The sequence below is a fragment of the Mya arenaria genome, chromosome 1 (assembly GCF_026914265.1).
Source record: "Mya arenaria isolate MELC-2E11 chromosome 1, ASM2691426v1".
NCBI lineage: Eukaryota > Metazoa > Mollusca > Bivalvia > Myida > Myidae > Mya > Mya arenaria.
Genome location: NC_069122.1, coordinates 2,158,969 through 2,182,066, shown reverse-complemented (window position 1 = coordinate 2,182,066; position 23,098 = coordinate 2,158,969). Strand labels below are relative to the sequence as shown.

Genomic DNA, 23,098 nt, shown 5'->3' with positions numbered 1-23,098 from the left:
TAAAGTCTTTTGATCGGACAAGATACTTGACGCCGCCCGTTCGCCAGCACGCAAGTGAAACTATAATACGACCCAGTCTATAAAAGGGTGTGTTTTTTTTCTAATGGCATTCGCCGTTGGTCTTATTTCTCAACGCGGCTTCCATTTCGCCCTTTTTTAAAGTCGATATATTACTAATATAGACGTTGTAAACAAATAGGCAAAATAGTAAACACTTGGTCATGCTTTAACAAAACTAGCAAACAAAACGCGTCAGGACGGTCACAGATCGCTCAGACTTTCATGGCATCAGACAAACGTGACAACAATTCAATAAAGATCGAAGTCGATCCTATTCATAAACTGGAATGATCTTTTCTACCACATGAGATAGGCATTTCCGGTGAATTCAGCTGTGCTAGAAAATTCCATCTGGACCCCAGGCCAGATTAGTCACGCGCTGTGACGTAAAATGTTTATATTTTTACACTGTATATAACCATAATAATGAGAATTCTATAGATAAGTTTCATAAACAATAACTTTACAAAAATATATCTTCAAGGAAAAACAAAATAACCCTTAAAAGACGTGATACTGAAGGAACTTTAAAAATTACTGCGCGTCATGACAACAACTGGCAACGCAGGTGTCTTCGGGTCGGATTTGTCTATCCGGAACGGAAACACATGACAGTGTTGTTCCTACAGATTTAATATGATTAAACTTACAGATATCAAAAGTTAATGACATTTGATAAATAGTATGTCAAGGAAAATACCAAACAAAAATAATCCAAATATACTGATAATCATTATTACAGATAGGTTATTGCAGCGAAAATTAACATACATTGTACATAGAGCAGCTGAACGTATTCTTTCTGTCAGAATGCTATATTTTCGATGAAATTTAAAAAATGGATTTGGACGCAATTTGAATGCAAAAGAAGAAACATCGTCAAATTATATTGATTGCGTGTTCTTTATTAAAAAACCTACAACGATCCGGTATTCAATACAAATACATTCATTTAAATGACGTAACATTCTCAAACAATAAGTTGATATTTCGAGCCATTTTACTCGATTTGTTGGCATCATTCGATTATATTGTACACCTTTACTGCACTGTCCGTTTGTCCAGTGACAAGAAGCTTCCTCTGTTGCAGACAGTAGTAGACACATATTGGTTTTCGTATCCCCTCCTTCTCCCCCATCAGTTGTGTCATGTGACCAGTGAACAAATCAAGTATCATAATGTTACTTTGCGAACCACAGATTAAAAGTTCGTTCCCGAGTGCAGTGATACATTGTGGGTGTTTCAATGCAGGGTCCTGGAATGTCTTCATGATGTTAAGGTTCATGTCAAGTTTTGTGATTGTGTTCTTTCTATAGTCAGATACGTATATGAAAGCAGTTGAATTTTCACACACCACAGTTAAGTTGAGGGGCATTTTAAACACGGTTTGTCTACTGCTTTCCCTACGTTTGCCTCTTATAACATGCCCGTTCATATCCAGTACCGTTACCTTTCCATCGAAGTAGGACACTATCAACCGATCTGAATGGTAAGAAATACTTCGACAGTCGCCATCCACTAATAAACGGTAACCAAGAACGATTTGTTCTCGAGTTTCCAGGAACTGAATACCATTACTGGCCAAAGAAACAGCCACCCTGTCTCCAGGTAGAAGACATATGTCCCACGGATTACCTGGTACACCGATCTTGGAAACCTGGCTATTTGTGTCCATGTCCACCACATTGACCTTTCTGTTGTGAAAGTCAGTCAGCAGCAGTCTCGATCCAGCCAGGTGGAGCATGCTAGACAGGTAGAAGCTGTTGTCGTCAGTTGGGATGTCCGCAGCTGATGTAAATTGTAGTCTTGTCAAATATACAGTGGCCTAACTCACTGTAATGAATTGTTTATAGTAAATTGAAAGTTTGTGTCACAATATCTTTTTATAGGGCAATATATCAAAGTATAAATTTTATCTCTAGCACAAAGCATAATGGTTTTCAATCACAATGACATATTGATTAACATCAAGTTATACATATATTGAAAATATTTCTGAGTTTTGTTTTAATCTATGCTCATTGCTCCTTGAAAAAACAACAGCGCTTATTATTACAGCCATCTAAAGTCAAAATATCTTACAAGACAAATATACATAGCACATGATAGAAATATGTAGGTCATTAAATAAGGATGTTCATTTACTCAGATGTTTATGACTGTCAGTACCTGTAGGTTCGGCAGTTGCCATGGTTTCCCTTTGGCCATCTATCTGAACTGTTAGTTCGTTAATGACATGGCCGCTCTGTGCTGTGATTAAAAACATAACTGTCATAACCGCTTCTTAGTCGGGGTGTTGTTTGCAGTTTGTTGGAATTGTACTTTTTGATTTCCATTATTAATATTAAAAGTTCGGCAAAAAATGCGAATCAATCAAGTTTTTAAGTTATCCGATGTGATAATAATCTTTTACCAAGTCATTAGTACGGAAAATATATTTTTATGGATTACTAGTTGATTTCTTATATATTAAATAAATCACCGAAATAAATTTTAGACGAAGGTTTTGCAGATTGTAATTGTATTCAGTATTTAAATAGAAATCCGGCTTGGATTGACCTATTGGCAGTCTTTCAAGATAAAATAACTTGTTTTTAATTATAATTGTTTCAGTTAAAAAATACATTTTCTTTCTCCACTCATTAAGCGCTTTCAATTTTTACTAAAATAATATAGGGTCACCGGTCGTTGACGAATTTACATAAGTTGTACAGTGGCTACGTTAAAATATATGGTTATGCATATGCCTATGATTACTTAATACTCTATAAGTTTATACACTTGTAGTTTCTTAAAATAAGGGCTTATGTACATCTCGTAATGAACATTATTGTATCTGATGTAAAGATTGGGAAAAAGAATGTAAAAACTATATCATATTTATTATTCGATACTATGTGCAACTTAGAAAATTCTGTATTAAACGTTATTGCAATCTGTTGATAGGTTAGTGCAATACTGTCTGCATCATATAGGAACGAGATTGTGAATGTAATGAATTTTATGAAAGACTTTTGTATACCGAGATTATGAATAGTATGACTGTTTATGTGAAGTTATGTTAATTTTGCTCACTGCCTTTCTTTACAAACTTATAATACTACTATGATATATAGTAAACGTACATGCGATTTGTTTTATATAAATTACTTCCCCATCACTTGGAATGTTTAGACACGTGCAATACATGGACTGTATATAAATAAATACTTGTATTTAGACGATGTACTATACAGAAATAAATATATCTATACTATTGGTCTTAATAAACTGTGACTGTTATGTTCTGTTTTATCAATTTGTTAACAATAATCTAATAATCTTTTGTTTTAGATATACCTGATGCAGATGCGGTTTTGTGCGGTTTAGTCACAGTGTGTTCTAAAGTTCCAAGACCTGTGTCAGATGCAATAAGACGCTCTGTGACTAGATCCTTTCTGAATTCGTAGTGGTGAATTACGTTGTCCTTTCTAATATCGGCGAGGTCATTCTGCAGACCATGTAATAGATTCTTAGCTTTTTTGGTCTCAATGAACATCTGTATCATGTTGTTTTCTTGTGCTTTAAGTGTGACATTTATTTCTTCTAGCTTGGACCTAAGGTTTTTATATTTCGGTTTCAGAGACCCCAGTAATTCTCCATCCATGTTTTTCGTCTTCTCTATAAACTTCAATAGTGCCTGTTCTCTTTCTTCAAAATACTTAATAACTTCCTCGCGATATCTTCTCAGCTTGGAAACCTCATTTTCTCCAAGCTTTGCCACAACGTCAATGTTGTTCTCCACATCAGACGCAAAGGAATCAATATCTTCAAATAAGCTTGAAATTGTATTAATAATGTCACCATACTCTTGGCCATCTTTGAAGGCCTTCAATATATCTGATATGAACTTAACATCACACGATCTATGATTATTCACCAAACAATGTCCACAATTCAGGTTGTGGTGGGTTGGGCAAAAGTATTTGATGATCTCTTTCGGATGGATCTCACAAAGCTCTGTACGTTCATATTCATCTTGTATTACATTGATAGCTGTCGGCATGTCGGACTTGTTAAGAAGGGTATGAGATCTAGACATCTTCTGTTTTCTATGGAGACTTGCGCATTTTGAGCAGAAGAACTCCTTGCAAACGGTGCAGAAGGCCTCAGCAGGAAGGATTTCGTCATCTTGTTCACAGGGCTGGCAGTAGGTTGTGTTTGCTGTAGATGGTCCTGCTTGCGATTTCTTCCCCGGAACCTCCATGTTCCTGGTATTAAAGAAGAACAAATGTTAAATTATATACAATATCGAAGGCATTTGTAAACACTTAAATCATTATAAAGTATACGGTATAGATTTTGTATTTTATTTTAGGATACATAAAGGATTGTGCTTAGTACTATTGTAAAAACTAACATATCTCATGGCCTTTACCAAAATTTAAAAGAAATACATTTCTGATCAATACGAGTACAATTTTGTTTTTCGTATATATGCTACATCTTGTAAAAAGGAACGAATTGACAAGGCTGAGCTTACTTGTGCCGTAGCCATGGTGGGGTTAAAAACGATTGGCTTATATGTACGTTTTTTATTGAATTTAGACCCACAGAACATGGTACAAAACATTTATTTCACCCACTGAGATCATAATTGTTTACTAACTACGGTTGTGGGAGCAAATACTATTACATGATTATGAATTTAATATTAATTATAGTTTTCATAATTATAATCGTATAGATTAAGATTGTACTCACATGCTGGTTCTAACATATAAGTAAGCTTAACATTTTACGTCAGGATATATAATGTATTTGAATGTCAAAGAATGAATTCAAAATTGAAATTCAAAATCGAAACTAAATCAATACATTCACAGAAAAAAATATATTTAGGGTTACTGCTCTCAGTAACCTGTTTTATCGCTGCATCATTTACTAACCACACGTCAACTGTCAGTTGTGTGTGACCTACGCATAATGTACCGAAAGAAATTATGACGTAACTTCCTTTTCCTTTCTGAAATTCTCTCAAACGGTAGCGCATTTTATTCCTCCTCCAGAAATCGATTTTGTTTAGCCATTTCAACAATCGATCTTCCCTCAAGTACTTCTGTATTGGTAAATGAAAACGTTAAACGAAACATTGTCAGTATATTTCAAGCAATAATCGCTAGTTATCTTTTTTGTCGGCTTAGGTAATCCCTTGAATATATGCACTCTACACCTCGTTGGGATATCAAACTTCATGAACAGTTATAGGTTTAATGTAAAAGGTTAATGTAGTGAGGGTCATAGATAATAGAATACAGTTAAAAATTATACTAAATCATTTGTCAAATTCCTGCTGATTATTCTTTATTCTCACTGAGAAACATACAAGAACAAAGATGCCGGTCATGCCACGCTATGGAGAAAGACCAAGAGACCCGTCTAATGCAGCCGCACCCAGGCGACCAAATCACGCAGGAAGGCGTCGCAGACGGCTCCCGAGACACCAATCGCGTACGGTCAGCACGGATGTTTGGTTGTGAGGCCCTAATTGAGGGTCCTACGCCGGGACAAAAATTTCCCGATAAAGTGGCTTAGGGCGTCACAATAAAAGGTAACGAATTGCTAGTTTTTCAGCCACTACCAGCAATTTCTGAGAAACAATGGCGTAGCTACATATAGGCCTTGTCGGTCTGGTCCTTCAACCTTTTGGAGAATGACAATATTAAATAACCCGAAAAAGCAATAAAAACTAATAGCTAATCAAACACATAGAATAACTCAAAAGTTTGTTTAATTATGACCAATGCAAGTTCGGTAATTATTTAAACTATGTGCAAGGAGATTTTATTTGAATCATTGCATATTTAATAAAGTGTAGGTAATTTGCATTTAAAATAGATGCACTTGTGTTTTTGGTTTTTCTCATGAAATGCTTCTTAATTTCACCATTTTGCTTCCTATTTATGAAGAAACTTTGGGTTGGAGAGGGGGATGTCCCCAAACTCACATAGATCCATCGGGCATACAAGTTTTTAAGGCCTAGCTACGCCCCTGTCTGGTAACACTTTCTTTCAGGGAGTCCTTACCCTAACATCTGTGTCTCCAGGCAAAATGTCTTCAATTTTACCGAATTCTCGAGCATTTTTTATTGAATTATTTTATGAGCCCAAAAGAATTCACACACAATATTTATTAAGATTATGAATACCATAAGACCAGCTGCTAAGCGCTGCAGAACTGGATTGTAAAACTATGACAATCAGATAAGATACTGAATAGCCTTGGATTCATTGAAATCCTGGTCAGAAAATTATTTACTTGAAAAAGAAATTTCTATGTTACGCATGGATGCCCTTTTAATATACCCATAATGTCAAATTTTAGAACTTTCCCTATCGGAGTGGTTCCAAAATCAAACGGTGGTTTTCGTTTAATCCCACATCGCTCTTACCCACCTGAGCTTAACGCCAACGCCGGTATTGATCGTCGTAATGTATCATACGGTGAAATATTCTACTTTTGATGAAGTCGCGGATATGTTATTGGATTAAGGGTTCGATGCCTTAATGGTGAAAAGGGATATAAACCCGCATTCATGTTACTACCTATATACCCTTCGGATTTTCATCTTCTTTGCACAATGGCAATATAATATTTCGAGTTATGGTTGCAGCTACGCCCCCGCTCTTTTTGTAAAGTTTGCAACATTCCTTCATTGGTCCGTATCGGAGGCCTTACAATCTCTCAATCATTATTTAGACGATTTCATATTCACGGGACCCTGGGATTCAGACATTTGTAGTATTTTGGTCGATGTGTTCACGTTTACTTTTAATTGTCTTCGTTCCTTTTTCGGAGGAAAAATCCGCCGGTCCGATAACTTGTTTAACCTTTTTTTTGTCTCGAAATCGACACGGTCACCATGCCAATTCGTGAACCTGCTGTAAAAATCTGAGACAAGGTCAATCTAGGGGCAATAAGTTACATCATAAATCGCAGCAAAATCAGATCGAGGGAATTATAATCAATGGCCGGTAAATTTAGCTTTACTTGTCAAGCTATAATGGGGACGCGCATTTAACATACGATTTTACGATGTAATGATAGGTATTCACAAACCTTATTTCTTCGTCCGTAAAACACAATCTTTAAATTTTTTGATGATCTGGTTATTATTTTAAACTCATTTAACGGCATTGTTCATATGCCTAATGTCTGTGCGGATTTCAAATGATATCTTAGAATATTGAAATTACAGCGCCGGTGCCAACGGTTTAGGCGCGGCATACTACATGCAGGGGCGTTGGCTTTCTTTTAATGGTCAGCGCACTGCAGGGTCAAATTGTGTTTTTTGTTTTATTTAAAGGCTATACCATTTTTAGAGCTAGGTCCAGTTTGGACAGCCTTATACATTTCGGCCCCTCGTCTCTCCGCTAAAACGTTGATCTTGTGGTCTGACAATATGGGCCTAGTGAAAATACTTAACAGTCATCAAATTTAAAGCGCTTGGTGCAGCTTCTCCGCCCTTTAGTTCTGCGAATCATGTCCCATTACATTGAGTTTAGAGCGCGTTACATACCAACCAAAGAAAATACAATTTGATAACAAGAAAGTCCTAATTCGGAAGTTTTACTTGCGGAATTCCTAACCGTCATTTACTCGCCGAAGCTTAAAGACCCTTAAACTCGGCTAAAGCCCAAAACACGTATGCACAGTGTCTGGCCAAGTTTTCCGAGTTTGGAACATTCTACTCTTCATCTCATAGAATTCTAGATTCGTCAACTCAGTTTATAGTGATAAAACTCCGGCTACCACCGTCAATGAGCGGGAAAAGACACACGCCTGCCCATCACACCACCTATTTTAAGAATTGCACGTTCGAAGTTACCGTTGTTTGCACCAATAGATACGAATCTTCCCTTTTTCTACAGCCTTTATCATAATGTTTGTTGGATTCTTCTGGATAAGGTATCGTCAACAAAATATTATTAGTTTCATAAATGACATCGCGTTTGGGAAGGTACACTTAACACTACATTACGAAATTCAAAACAAACCAGCTTGGTGCTTCGGAAACAATAAGCATAAAAAGTTCTAGAGACATGGTTTGTCCCGTAAGCTCTCTCATGCAGTATCTGCGAGTGCGCCCAAAGTTCCGGGACCCCTATTCTGCCATTTCGATGATTACCCTGTCACTAGGTATCAGTTCAAATCGGTGCTCAAAAAGGCATCGGGAGTGGCAGGTCTTGACTACGCCGTTCAGTTCTGCTGAGCAGACACAGAGGGCCGGTCGATGGCCTCAAAGGCCGTCAGCAGATACGTTTGCTCCAATCTGGTTAATGTCCCCGATCTGTTATCAATTCATTACAATGAACTATCAGGATTTGGCCATAGCTGACTTAGGTTTGACCCACTTTAACATAGTCAGCATAAACGATTAAAATTTAAGTTTCTGTGTATTGCAAATCGTCAAATGATCAGCTATAGCATATTTTAATAGGCCCCCTATTACTCTTTATTTCAGACTGGTGTATCGGTCTATCGATCATATTAACACTTATATCAAGGTAAAGTTTGCGGGCAGGCAGGTCCATTCTCGGTCCCAAAAACGTTGAAATCGTCTGGCTGGCATACGGAGGGATGTCCCTTAATCAAGTCAAATATGTTTGGTCTTTTTTGCTAAACAAACGGGTTCGCCCTTCTAGTATGTTTCTGGGCTAATGATATAGGTCGGGAGCAAACTTTCGATATTATGTCCGAGTTGATAATCTGTTCGAATTCAAGAAACAGCAGCTGCCCGGAACTAAGTTCATTTGGTCTCAAATACTACCGCGTAAAGTTTGGCGATTTTCGTCCGACGTGAAAGCCATGTAATCCGTCCGCATAAAGATGTATTAGTATGCTGCAAATCTTATTGGAATCTGATGGCTAGTATTAAACATTTTTCGTCTGACCATTCTTGTCTTAGACTTGCTTTAAGTGACATTTCAGCAGCCTTGTACGAAGTCATACATCTTGGCTCGCCTGTTTGCTTTTGAATGTGTGAAGTACTTAAAACCTAACAAATGCATTTATGGCTACACTACACTTAAGCTCTTTTTTCACCAATCCACGGCGTTTTGGCTTATCGACCGCCCAAAAGGTATTTTGGGGGATGTTCCTGGATCCCTTACGTTCCTAGATTAACCTTTTCGGCGGTGAATCCCTACGGGCTCAATATAGCGGCTTCGATGTGCCAAAACATTTTACATAATTAGGAAACAGCCTTACGCAGTCCGGTACCGCTGATTACCAGGGTCAGCTGCGGACGGTGATTCTAAGTTTCAATACGTTTGTGATCGGTTGTGTACTTTGTGAACATTCATGACTTTGTGAACATTTGTGACTTTATGAACATTCTTGACTTTGTGAACATTTGTGACTTTGTGAACATTTGTGAAAGGGATGACATACATGGTCAAGTGACGACCCCGACTCCCGCTGTCCTTAAAAAGCCGTGCATTCTTCGGCCAAACCTTAAGATTAATTATATTCATAAATAGACATTATCAATTAACATGTGTAGCCTTTTATAAAATAACAGTTAAGATAGTGTGATGTGTAAGTTTGTATAGTAAATACATACTGTGGTGTAACGTGAACAGTCTTGATTCCTAGTGTTCATGGTTTAGCGTCTAGAAACATAATTTGAAGACGTTGGTTAAACCATATAAACTGGACTTTGAACAGTTTACACAAGACGTCCGTCAATTATCTGAACGTGCATGATTTCTGTCGATAAATAGTAAACAAAGATAGTTAAATATCCAAACTTTTAAACTGTGGAATGTAAACATACAAACAAACCCAGAAAACATTATCATACTTAAACGAAATTTCAATTTAGGCTGTATACTGTTTTTAAAATGTCAAAGAATGAAATCAAAATCGAAACTAGATTAACGCATTTTTCAAGTCAATATATATTATACAATGATAGTTAAATATACAAGCTTTTAAACTGTAGAATGTATACGATACAAACAAACATAATCATACTTCAACAAAATAATATAAGAATAAAAATGATTGTTATGATTGAAAATGAATTCAACCTTTAATCCAAGTTTAAGGGTGAACAGAAAGTAGATAATACATATCACAAAAGGAGATACACATCATCAGAAATTAGGTCAAGCTTGGTAAGGTTACACTTAACTGTACGGATATTGCATTTGTTTAAATTGAATGTAGAACCCTTTTCAATAGAAACGATAATAATTTATGTTATAGGTTTAGTTGACTGCTCTTAAGGCATTTAATTAAAATTCCAGAGATATGTTGGGAAACAAATTCTATTCATTACCACCACTGGGAAACACTTGAAAGATGTTTGTTGAAAAGAGAAATCTTTCTTTATTTTGTGTTTATTATCCATAAAACAAAATAGCAACCACATGAAATTGCATGTCAGTGTTTATGTGCATCCTTGCTAAAGTTCTGCGTGATTGCAATGCTTCGGTAGTGATTGTACAGTGACCAGAAGGCTTAGCTTTACCGTTCTATTTCTATTCTGCGGTTTAAGTTATTCATTTATGCATACGCTAGTTATTACATTCTGTACAGGCAGCATTTGTGCAGAAACATTTGCTTACTATAATATAACTATTACATGATATAGTTTTATTGTTTTCGAAATTATAACATTACAGTGTGAATTGTACTGATTTGTTAGTTCTATCATTTATACTAAACGTATACCTGTTTTGAAACGTTATTGAATGCATTTAAAATCGAAACAAGATCAAAACATTTTGAGAAAAGTACGTTTATTTACATCGATAATATCCAGGCCTTTGAAATATTTACGTAAATTATACAACCAAACTAAAGAAGCATTATAATACTTTAATGTAATATATAATATATATCATGTCAAATTTGAATGTAATGATAAACCTCATTTCTAACCTTTACTCCAAGATTTACATACATCAGGTAAACCATTCGGAGCTCCTCGGCCATTTTATCGAAAACAACCTCGGATGTATATGGATGGTTTACACACTCAAAAAGTGGTACGTTTAAGTCCGCTGCAAGTAGATCGCGTAGTAATTTTATTTAGCAGTTAAACTTTGTGACTTAACTCTTGGGATTCTTCATTATGTTTGCTATAATACAATTCAATGACAATAAATTTAAACTTAGATCAATAAATACAACTCTAAAACACTACATTTAACTAATGATATAATTCAAAATTTTACGAACTACTTCAACAGATGTACCGGCATACATCCGAGGTTGTTTTCGATAAAATGGCCGAGGAGTTCCGAATGCAGGTAAACAATAAATATCACAAAGGGAGATAAACATTGCCAGAAATTAGGTCCGGCTTAGTAAGGTTACAATAAACTGAGATGATTGACGTGTGAGGTGTATGCTTATGACAAGGTGAGCTATATGCGAGGAAAGTGTATGTTCATTCCGCATATAGCTAATGTCATTTTAGGTTTAGACTACAGGCATCGTCTCTTTAGTGCAAAGTAGTTTTAAACATATTAATTAACTTATTTATGTTTTTTTCGAATGTTCTTTGTTGTCAATGATGATCCAACTTATAATTCGTACAATATTTCCCTTGCAGTAAATAATGAGCGCAGAATTGTTTTATTCAGGATAAGGACTCACAAGTTGATCATTTCGGTTACATTATACTGTAATTACATTGATTCCATAGCGTGTCAACATCGCATTATTTCGCTCCAACGCCTGCTGGATATAACTCCGGGTAGACTACATTGAAAGATGCAAAACGCAGAATCTGCCATTTAGAGGGTTGCATCGTACTTCTACGTTCTCTGTAAAATAATAAGCACGTTGCAGAACGTAAGTTGTTTGGAAGATTTAATGGGATAATTCCGTTCGTATTAAGCTTGTCATAAGATATCTTTTGTTGCAAGTGTGCAGAGGGCATGTGTCATATTTTACATTTCTCGCTCAAAAACAAAATCTTATATAAAAATAATGTAAATACTGTGTCGAATTTGGTCTGAGATGTAAATCTTAGGCATGCAAACAATGCATTCAGCTTAATGAAAAAACTAAAATGAAGGGTAACCTTTTTGATTCCACAAACAATGCAGCTAAATACATGAAAAAGTCGTGATGGACGATGCTGCTATTTAAACAGAAAGCGAGATTGCCGATTCACTCTCTGACACATCTGGATATACTCATTATACTGACACAACGCTTAGTGCTGCAAAAAGTGACGAAAAGAGTGTTTCCGATATTGATACAACTGATCATATAAAGAGCAAAGAAAAAGAGGAGAAGGACAAAAAGATTGTTACAGTTAAAACTACTGAACCTGAGGCTGACGAGGCTGACAATAGGATAGTTTCGAGTAACAACTTTTTTCAGCCATTGGTAAACGAGGTTTATTCGTCGTTTTGCTGTTGTTGTTTTCTTGTTTCCATGCACAACTTCCGACTGTAAAACAATCTTTAATCGATCTCAGACTCATGGTTGTATCTGAAAGCACTTATAATCCCATTATAGTTTATGAAAAAAATGTGCACGAAAAAATCAAAGCCCTTAAAGTGCTGAAGAGGCAATGCCTTGATTATATCTATGGTTTGTTGACTTAAAGCAAAAATTATATTTTCTTGAAATAAAACCTTGTTCAACATAAGGTTAAAATGGCAATATCGAAATTAAAAAAATGAGATAAAATGTAAATTTAAGACTGAGTAAGACATTGAGCCAACTAGGTTGATAATCATATTTTTTAAATGATCCAGCGGGCACAACAACGTTGAAAGCCACTCTTTAACGTTAAAATATGGGCGAATAATTGATCTAGACAGTATTGTAGACGCAGAGATTACAACGTTAAAACAACTGTAAAGTGTTTTTTTTTAAAGTTACATAAACTTTAGTTTTACATAAAGTATAAATTGGTCTTGCTTGCCAAGTGGTTGAAGATAAGTTCATCAATGATATGGTAAAATAATTGTATACCAATGATGTAAGTCGATGCTCGGTCATTTATCTGGTTGCTAAGGAATTCTCTGGCTGCTAAGGAAGGCAATTGTTGCTATAAATGTTGATAGTTGTGAAGATTGTCAGTTGTGCCTTCAGTAATGCTTGGTGAATGTAGCTGCAATGGAAGTAAGTGGTTGCTTAAGAAGTTTTAAGTTGCTAAGGAGGGCATTGGTTGCTAAGTAAGATAGTGGTAGCAGAGCAAGTGATTGGTTGCATAGAAGATAATTGATTGCTTAGTAAGTAAATGATTGATACGAAAGTGATTGGTTGATAATGATGCCATTGGTCACTAATGAGGTCACTAGTTGCCAAAGAAGAAAGTGGTTGCTAGGAAATCATTTGATGCTTTATAAGAGAGTGGTTGATAATGAAGCCAAAAACGGCTTAGGAAGTCACTGGTAGCTAAAAAAGACATTGGTTGATATGGTTGTAGTTAATGTAACTAAGCCAAACATGAGAATAAATACAAATATTAAGATGTTACCCTGGTTGTATTAGACGAAATATAATTGAATCTCTTGGTGGTATTCATTAAACATCTTCAGTCATTTCCACACATAAGTCATTTCAAAGTTAATATATTATTGGTCATAAGATATTTAATGAATACCATCAAAGTTTTCTACTTCATACGTTATATATAAATCTTGAGATCCACAGGGCAGTGCATGCTTTGGACATAGGAACATAATTTGAACTAAGTTAACAGCCATTACATGAGGCTACAAACAAACTATTAATTTATCAACAGTCTTGTTTTAGAGAAGATTTTCAAAGTTTTCCTGTATGAGTATAAAGGAAACAAGGGACAGCTTGGGCAGGGTCACTTTTGACCACGGAGTCATTATTTTATTCTTATTGTGCCATTTGGTATTGAAAATCAGCTCATATGAAATGCCAAAATTTATTTTGAAATAATTGAATTGAATTGCAATGAAATACTCAATAGTTTAAATAGACCGTGTTAAAGTGTTTATGACAATATTCATTGATAATGCGTTCAACTCTTAATCAAATATCACCGGGATCAAGTGGAGGTTTCCGGTACTTTTTATCATCACCATCCTCGGCAGCCCAGGGTATAAAACCTATATGTTATGATACCCTGGGGTGCCGAGGATGTATCACCACAAGTCTTCAGTAACCTCCTTTGCGGTCGTCTTTTGACGGAAAAGCCGGAAATGGCCAAGAGTAACCAGCCTCGTATTCAGTCGTCATTACGCTTATTTTTGCAATGTTTCTATAGAAGTTTTGTCTTCTATCAAGTTCTCCTCTTTATGAGTTTGCTGAATATTCCCGATATTATTTATTAACTTAAAACAAATTGTAAGGTTAATCTCAGTTTAAGTAAACTCTATGAAAATGAAAGGAAAATATAATTTGATGCTGCAACTGGCACAATTTCTCCCGTATCATAGATTCATGCTGTTCAAAATCAATCATTGCTTGTTTTTTGTTTTGTTTTTTCAAAACTACCTCGGATCAAACTGTCTTCAGCCAATCCACGTTGAAAGAGATAGCTAAAGATAAATTGTGCTGACAGAGCTATCTGAGAGGTCATTTATTTGAGATATGGAGGACCTGTATTGGTTTAAAAGATCATTGCGAAAACTTCGATACAATTATTAAGCAATCCATTGTTGTTCGAGCCCATTTTGGTGAATGTTTTGAAAGGATTATTACGATCAGGGGAATTACTATTGTATGCTAACGTTTTGTTCATTTGGTAACTATGATTTTTAAATGTTTGTTAAATTCGTTGTATTTAGTCATAATAATCCTAATATAAGTATATTGCATATTATAATTTATCTAAAGGTTTCAAAATGTAATTCGTAGAGCGTCACTTTAAATACATTTATTGCACAAATAGTATTAAATCTCACTACTATGTTACCTGTCTGCTTTCAGGAGTAGGTGGATACATTTAGCACGTGCATGGACTCTGTTGACCAGAACGACGGAGGGACTCCGAAGGAGAAATAGGTAAGGTGTTTACATAAATCACAGGGTTCTATCCAGGATTTAACATGGGCGCAGCTTTGGGGAGCTAATTTGAACATGCGTCCTACCCTAAAACCGAACTACATGTACTTATGGTTAAGTGTTGATAGGAGGGCGGGGTTTTTGCCTATTTTATTCTGAAATGGTGCATTGTATTTTTTATCTCCGATATTGATGTCAAAAGATAGAAATTGGAAACTTTTTTAGGCTTGGGCCTAGTGAAAGTAATACATGTGTCGTATTCATAGTTGTCGTTATTAATGTAATTAAAGATTCCGTTTGTGTTGTAAGAAGCTTATGTTAAGCAGAATGAGTGCTAAATACTAAATGTGATTTTATTCCCAATTTGTGACTGTATTATAGAAAGCCATTTGCTTACAAACACGAACGGATTAATTATTAAAGCAACGATTTTTTTATCATTTTCTCCAAAGCCGCCTTAGGCAAATTTTTACGTGAAAGAGTATACTATCAATTAACGGTTCTTTCAGTCATATTTATTCGAATCCCTCACATTGATGACATCCTTAAGCAAAAAGAGCACCACAAAGCTGCTGCCCACGCTTATCTGTTCTTGTTACATAGGTATAATCCATTAAATGAATGTGCGCTCTAACCCATAATTGACTCAACATTTAGTTAAAACAGAGTTATTTTACCTAACGATGATATTTGTGCATTCTTTCAGGAAAAAACAGGATGGACAATTGTTGAAATTTGTAAAAAAGCACATTCTACAGCGAAAAGGTTCGTCCAACAATGTAAAGGAGATTCTCATCGTTCCGGATGGAGACGAATTTAAATGGGCGCGCAGGAGTGGCGGAAGTGCAGCCTCCCGGTCCAGCACGGGAACCTCTGGTAGTGAAGGAGATCGGTGAGAAGAAGTCCACGATATGGCGGAAGAATACACGCAAGAGGCAGTATGACGTGTTCAAGCTGAATGCGTATGAATATCTGCGGTGCTACATTGTAAGTTTAACATATACCTGTTCGGCGTAATTATATTGAGAAAGAGTATAGAGTGGATTTGTTTTTAACTTCTTCTTTTAGTCAAGTTGTGTCTCAATATCATGCTAACACTAAAACCGTTGCCATCTTCTCTAGGCTTACCGTCCAAAAACAACCGATAGCCAAAAGAAAAGAAAAAAAACGATCAGAAGAAAATATGACTGCTTGAATACAAAAAATAGGACTTAATGAAAGCAAATTAGTTGAAAACAATCATTAACTCTCAATCGTTAATCTATACACAGGATATTAATGTTTGTTTCAGCGTTAGATTGCAATATATTTTAACCGGGTGAGCACCATAAATAAATTTTCACGAGTGGCATATTGCGATCTGACACTAAACTATTGTTTTTCTTGTATTATATGCCTAAATATGATATAGAATAATAGCTAATAGTTTCTTTTCAGTAAAGCGCGCCAGCTTGTATGCCTACGTTATGTCATTTTTTGGAGAAACCATTCATAGTTTTGTATTCTTTTCAGGACTTGCCCGAAATAGCCTCAAAGTGTCACAGGAGAACGAAACCTCAATACAGTCGAGTCGTCACATATGTGTATACTGCCATAATTACGTCACACGATGAGGTCATCACAGAAGGAAACTGTTTCGGATATCATTTATTTCGGATGTTTTGATGTTAAAGTGACATAATGTTCAAGGAAACGTTGTCATTCGTCGAATAAATCTTGTGTGGCCATCAACTTTACAGATTTGTATATAAATCAGTAACGGGAGATCATGTTACTTTCTTGAAGTTAATGAATTAAGTGCTGTTTTATGGCATGGTACACCATGATTGTTTTCAAACAAACACCAATATATCTAATTATCTTTTTAAATATGTTGAAGAATGGCAATTACAAGTGTAGTTTATTTTACCATTTATACACATTCACTTGTAGATTATTTTTCACCTTTATCTCCGTCAAAAGAAACTTGTGAGAAAATCAGACAGTAAAACCGGATCTAGTCATTATATTGTCAGTCACATACACGTACTTATTTTTCATTCCTTTGTTACATGACATGCAAAAAGCTTTGTATTTGTATAAATATTGTAACAACACTTAAATGATGATATTTGCAACCAGGCTATATGTCTGTTTGTTTCATTCCCTGTAACCGCCATTTAGAAAACTGCAACGTACAACCGGCAAATACTCAATGAGTTGAGAAAAAATAATAGAGTTATCAAATCGATTTGATCAAGTTTCTTTGCTTTATTTTATGATTCCCAGTGATTTATAGAAATGCATTAGTAAATTAAAATTGATATTTCACTGTTTCAAGCAAACTATTTTCTTTTAATGTACATGTATTTCTCAGTTGCAAGTTACATATCTAAACTTTACTCTTCATTTTAGCATTTTGTTTACATATTTTATTTAGGAAACAAACGCCTTTCAACAACAACAACAGTATTTGCATAATGTTTGACCAATTGTTGCTGTTTTGTTTTACTTTACAAATGACTTGAATTAAATGGAATACAATCACTCAAAATCAGTTTTGTTTTATTTGTGATGTTTACAGTCGATTTTTTTCCAAAATAATAGTACAGTTATATATGTAAACAGTTTTATAATTATGTACAACATTACTTTCTGAACATCTTAAGATTTGTAACTTAAATATATGCACTCTCACAGACCTTAAATTCACGACATCGGCGGCCTTTGAGAATCTTTCAAATATTGGAGCATCACACATTTATAGATACGTTATACACACCATTTAGAGAAGGCTTGTACTTTACTTTCCGTAATGAATAGCTATCAAACAGCAACTTGCATGAACTTATTATAACATAATTCAGCGCATGTTTCAATTATGTTACTCACAGAGCTCTTATTTTAACTTGTGATGAATAATATGTTAATCGTTAAACACATTTGATCGATGTATGACTCTACAGACGTGATTGGGTACCTTTATCACTGGTCAAATAGAAGTAATTCAGTTTTGAATTCTCTTAATGTGCACAATGATAGACAAACTTTAAACGTATCTGTTGGCGAGTAGTTACAGTGTAATATGGCTGCGCTATTCTACCTGAATTTAAGACATTCACATGCTTATTTTTATACGTTATACTACACGACGCCCTACTGCCGGCAGGCAAGTACAACGTAAGTGAAATTATAATACGTCCCGTTCTATGAGCGGTTGTATAAAAATGAATTTTCTAATAACATCCGCAGTTTGATTATGACTCAACATGTCTTACATGTAGCCTTGTTTTTATATCCATAAATAATCAATATACATTTTTGTTGCAATTCCTCTATTATTACTCAGTTTTTTTTTCTAATGAAACCGACCGTAGATGTAGAACACGCAATGTCGTTCCAAACTACTACTGTTTTATGATGCTTATATTTAAACAGGTTAATGCCATATATCCATAGATATAAGTTATATCATATAACGCAATACCCAGCACTGGGGCCTGTTTTTTTAACTCTTAATTTTAATATATCTTAAAACTCTGAAATAAATACACCCAAAATGTAAGGATATTAACAGTTACGACCAATGTTAAAAGAGATGCTTATGACATTGGGTAATCATAAGACAAGGAAAATACAAAAAAGACAACTAAAACATGGTATAATATCATATATCGAATGTGAATGTGATAATAAATACAATGTTACGGCTTTTAACCCAAATAAGAATGAAAGGTATACTGATCATTATTATTATTTCAGATTGGTAATTTCAGCTTAAGAAAATATTAATAAAAATAAAAGAAACATTGCACAGTAAGAAACATTTTCTTTCTGGCAGAATATTTATGGAATATTTCCGATGACATTTCAAATAGTGGATTACGCATCCCGTCCTTCTTCTCCATCATCAAGTTTCATAACGATGCTACTTACATAACCAACTATTTACAGTTGATCCCCGAGTGCCGTGATACCTTTTGGACTTTTAAATGCAGGGCCCTCGAAAATCTTTATTATGTTCAGGTTCATGTCAAGCTTTATGATTGTGTTCCTGTTCATGTCTGATACGTAGATGAAAGCAGTCGAACCTCCACACACCACTGTTAAATATAAAGGACATTCGAACAGGTCCTTTCCATGAACATCCCTTTCTGTATGCCCTATAACATGCCCATTCATATTCAGTACCGCTACTTGTCCATTATAGAAGGACACAATCAACCTATTTTCGTGGTAAGCAATACTTCGGCAGTCACCGTCGACTTTTATACGGTTGCTGTTGGTCTGCAACTTAACTTTGTTGTTGTAAAAGTCAGCTAGCAGCAGACTACACCCCACAAGGGGTAGCACGCTTAACAGGTAAGAGAACCTGTCGTCAGTTGGACATTTTACTGTCCACAGCTGGTCTAAAGCGTAGTCTTGTCATATCCGCAATGACCTGTCTCACAGTAAGGAATTATTCGAAGTAAATAAAATATTTGTGTTACACTTGCACTTTATAAAAATACAAGTTTAAACTTTAACATATAGCATAAAGCTTTTTTATCACAATGCCATATAAATAAATGTCACGCAATATATTTTCAATATTTAGTTTAATAATATTTTATTGCATACTTATATTTACATACATGTATATAGAAAAGTTTGAAATAAATGTTATCAAAGTTGTATGCAAAAGGGTCGGGCCACAAGTTATCAACAACATTAGTTACGGCCCTCCCCTTATAAATTCGTTAGAGGTAACAAGATGATTGATATGTAAACTAGTATATGCTAAAAAGAGAGTAATGCATAATATGCTAAAGGTATATAATGTATTTAATTTGTGAATTTGCATGTATAAGTAATATTCGTTGTATTATTATGAAAAAAAGAAGAAAAACAACAACATTGTATCAAACAAACAAAATGAAGAATTGATATAGAAGAAGAAAAAAAGAAGAGAAAAACTGACGAGAGAGAAAAAAGGACAGAGAAAAACTTATAAAGGAGACAAAAGCACACACCCAAGCACAACCCTCGCATATCGTTACATCAAATGTTACAGCGCTTACGCTTCCACATGGCTATTTACTAATTCGTATACTCGCTTAGGTAGTTTGCTGGTGCAATCTTCATGTATGTTTAATAAAGGCTTGGACTTGTTGAAAGAGTTTACTATTATCGTCATCAGTTAAACTGTCTATACCATTCAGGAGTTTATCAGGACTTAAAGGGTGATAGGGTCTAGTTTTTGTAAATAAAGTTAATTTCGCATTTTCATATAAAGGACATCTGAAGAAATAATGTTCAGCATCTTCGTAACTATTGCCACATTCGCAAAATGGATCCTCACGTAGAAAGTTGTTAAAAAGATCTGCGTGAAGATTGCTACATTTGTTTCTTATTCGAGTGTGTTGAATTTGCATTAATCTCTCACCATGATAGTAGTAGTTTGGGACTGTTGGGGGCTTGTACATCTTTTTAAGCTGATATTTAAAAGCTGCTAGTGTGTCAGACATTTTTATTTCTGGGTTAAGATCATTCCATAAATTCGCTGAGGATGGTATCGTGGAATTAGAATACATTTCAGTTCTTCTTGCAAGTGTTTCAAGGTTATCATTATTTCTAAGATTATATGGGGTATTATTTCTAACAAGTTGAGGCATATCGTCAATTAAATAATGTGGCAAGTAACCTTCCTTATATTTATACATCAATATTAGTTTTTGCATTTTTCTTCGATCAGCTAAAGATACCCAACCTATTTCATTTAATACATTGTTAATAGCCCAGATTATTGACCCATATTCTAGAATTGAACGAAGGTATGAAATATATATTTGGTTAATAGTGTTCCGCTTCAGTTTATATTTAAGTAGTCTCATAAATCCCAATACTTTGCCTGCAGAATTAATTATAGAGTTAATATGTTCATGCCATTTTCCATTCTCACTAAATGTTACTCCGAGATGTTTATGGTGTTCAACAAAGTTGAGTTGGACGGTTATCATTGGTTCTTGAGAAGAACATAACTTGCGTTTTAGCAGAGTTAAAAGTTATAAGCCATTGCTCTGCTCAACGATGTATTTTATCAAGATCATGATTCAATGTACGTTCAATGTAATTAACATCAGTTGAAGTTACAGCTAGCGAGCTATCATCAACGAAAAGGCGTGTTATACTTAATAACGGATCAGCTATATCGTTAATCTTGTTACGACCTAGACCCGTGGTCCGTCGACGCTATCAACTGTCCCTTTTAGGGTGACCAAGTATTTGAAGTGTTCCCCTCGTGACTGCCCCTCAGGTACTGGTAGCGAAACCTCTCAATGGCAGTTAACTTGTATGTAGTCTAACCATTACGTGTCAAAAACAAGTTCACCGGGAAGACAACTCAAATCGATGTTTACAAGTTTAATAAACGTTGGAAAACAGTACACCAGCGGAATAAATCATCATTTAAACATCAAAAGAAGAAAAGGTACAGTATGAAATCGCTGGGTAGACACAGGAAAACGCTATATCATCGTGTTGAATTTTATAAGTCCTTTAAACATTAATCTTCCGCGAATTTCCTATATAATTCTTTTTGGATTTTATCAAAGAGACAAATAATAAAAATCGTTTCATTTGTTATCGTTTTCTATTTCCAGTTAAATGTCAAAACCAAATGCCAAAATGGACGAAACGCCCGAGGGCGAATCGTACGGGATGTGCTTCAAGCTATGTCCATGTTACGTCTCCTCACGATTCTGGAAAACCCCGCCTTATATACTCACATGGTCAAATGACCGAAAATCATGGTCATATGACCCGACCGAAAATGACCCGACCGAAAACGACCCATATTTTTGGGTCAAATGACCCAAAAATATTGGCTGACAGACAATCCAAGATGGCGTCGTCATAGATCGTGAACTATTGAAAAAGTAAATAAACAATCTTCTCTACATGAACACGTGGATATTCACGTCTGATTTTCTGTGTCTTTACCCAAGTTTATCAGGTTTGTGAGCAATGGAATCTGAATAAAATAAATGTAGATAGCTTTGTGTAGCATTTGTAATAACTTCTATCCCTGTGGAATGATTGCTCACTCGGCGGTGGCAAAATTCAAACAAGGCTGGCGCGCCTGGAATGTCGGGACGTTGCTAGTTTCTTGTGTGATTGCCATTGACCGATAACAACAACAATACATATTATACAAAGAATTAAGGTAAGTGCATATTTTTCTAACACAACCTGCTGGGGCATATCAATATATATAAGGAACAATAAAGGGCATAACACGGACCCTTGGGGGACTTCAGCATTTATTGACATTTTTTGAGAGAATGATGATTATACAAAAACCCTTTGTGATCTACATTGAAGGTAACTTGAAAGTCAATTTAAAACATCACCATTGATACCGTATTGTCTTAATTTAAATAACAAACCTTTATGCCATACTCTATCAAATGCTTTACTAATATCACAGAATACAATACATTTTGACTTTTTGTCATCAAACGATTTAAAAATTTGATTATACATATCTACGAGCTGGTATATTGTCGAATGTCCTGGTAAAAAGCCTGATTGGTTTTTGAATATGAGACTATTTTGTATAAGATAATTATGGATATGTTTATGTATTACTCTTTCCATAACCTTGCCAACACAACTAATTAGGGAAATTGGTCTATAATTTGAGGGCAAATACTTTTCACCTTTTCTGAATAATTGCAATACATGAGCTAACTTCCAATCGCTAGGAAAAGTGGTCTCTACTAACGATTTGTTGAATAATATTGTGAGTGGTTTGCAAATTGTATTTTTTGTTTCTTTTAACATGCCGTGAGATATTTGATCAGGTCCTGTTGCTTTATTTATATCCAGAATACCAAGAATGTCTGTGAATTCTTGTTCATTAATAATAATATTGGTAAAAGAGGAATTGGTTTTAGAGGCAAATGGAGGAAGAGAAGAAGTTGAATCATCAACAGTAGATATTGACGAAAAGTAATTATTAAGAGTAATTGCTTTATCGGTCTCAGCAAATGAAAATGACTGGTCATTGTTTTGCAGTGGTGGT

At 35.2% G+C, this 23,098-nt stretch overlaps 2 protein-coding genes across 2 annotated transcripts; both read right to left on the bottom strand.

The window, feature by feature from the left end:
* Positions 1–914: 914 nt before the first annotated feature.
* Positions 915–2,290, bottom strand: LOC128211494 (uncharacterized). Its single transcript, XM_052916393.1, has 2 exons — positions 2,230–2,290; positions 915–1,893 (listed from the first exon to the last, which is right to left on the bottom strand). Exon 2 carries the CDS (start codon positions 1,802–1,804, stop codon positions 1,079–1,081), a length of 726 nt encoding a protein of 241 aa, XP_052772353.1. The 5' UTR covers positions 1,805–1,893; positions 2,230–2,290; the 3' UTR covers positions 915–1,078.
* A 1,083-nt stretch (positions 2,291–3,373) lies between these two features.
* LOC128235193 (tripartite motif-containing protein 45-like) lies at positions 3,374–4,306 on the bottom strand. Its single transcript, XM_052949949.1, has one exon. It carries the CDS (start codon positions 4,304–4,306, stop codon positions 3,374–3,376), a length of 933 nt encoding a protein of 310 aa, XP_052805909.1.
* Between the last annotated feature and the right edge of the window lie 18,792 nt (positions 4,307–23,098).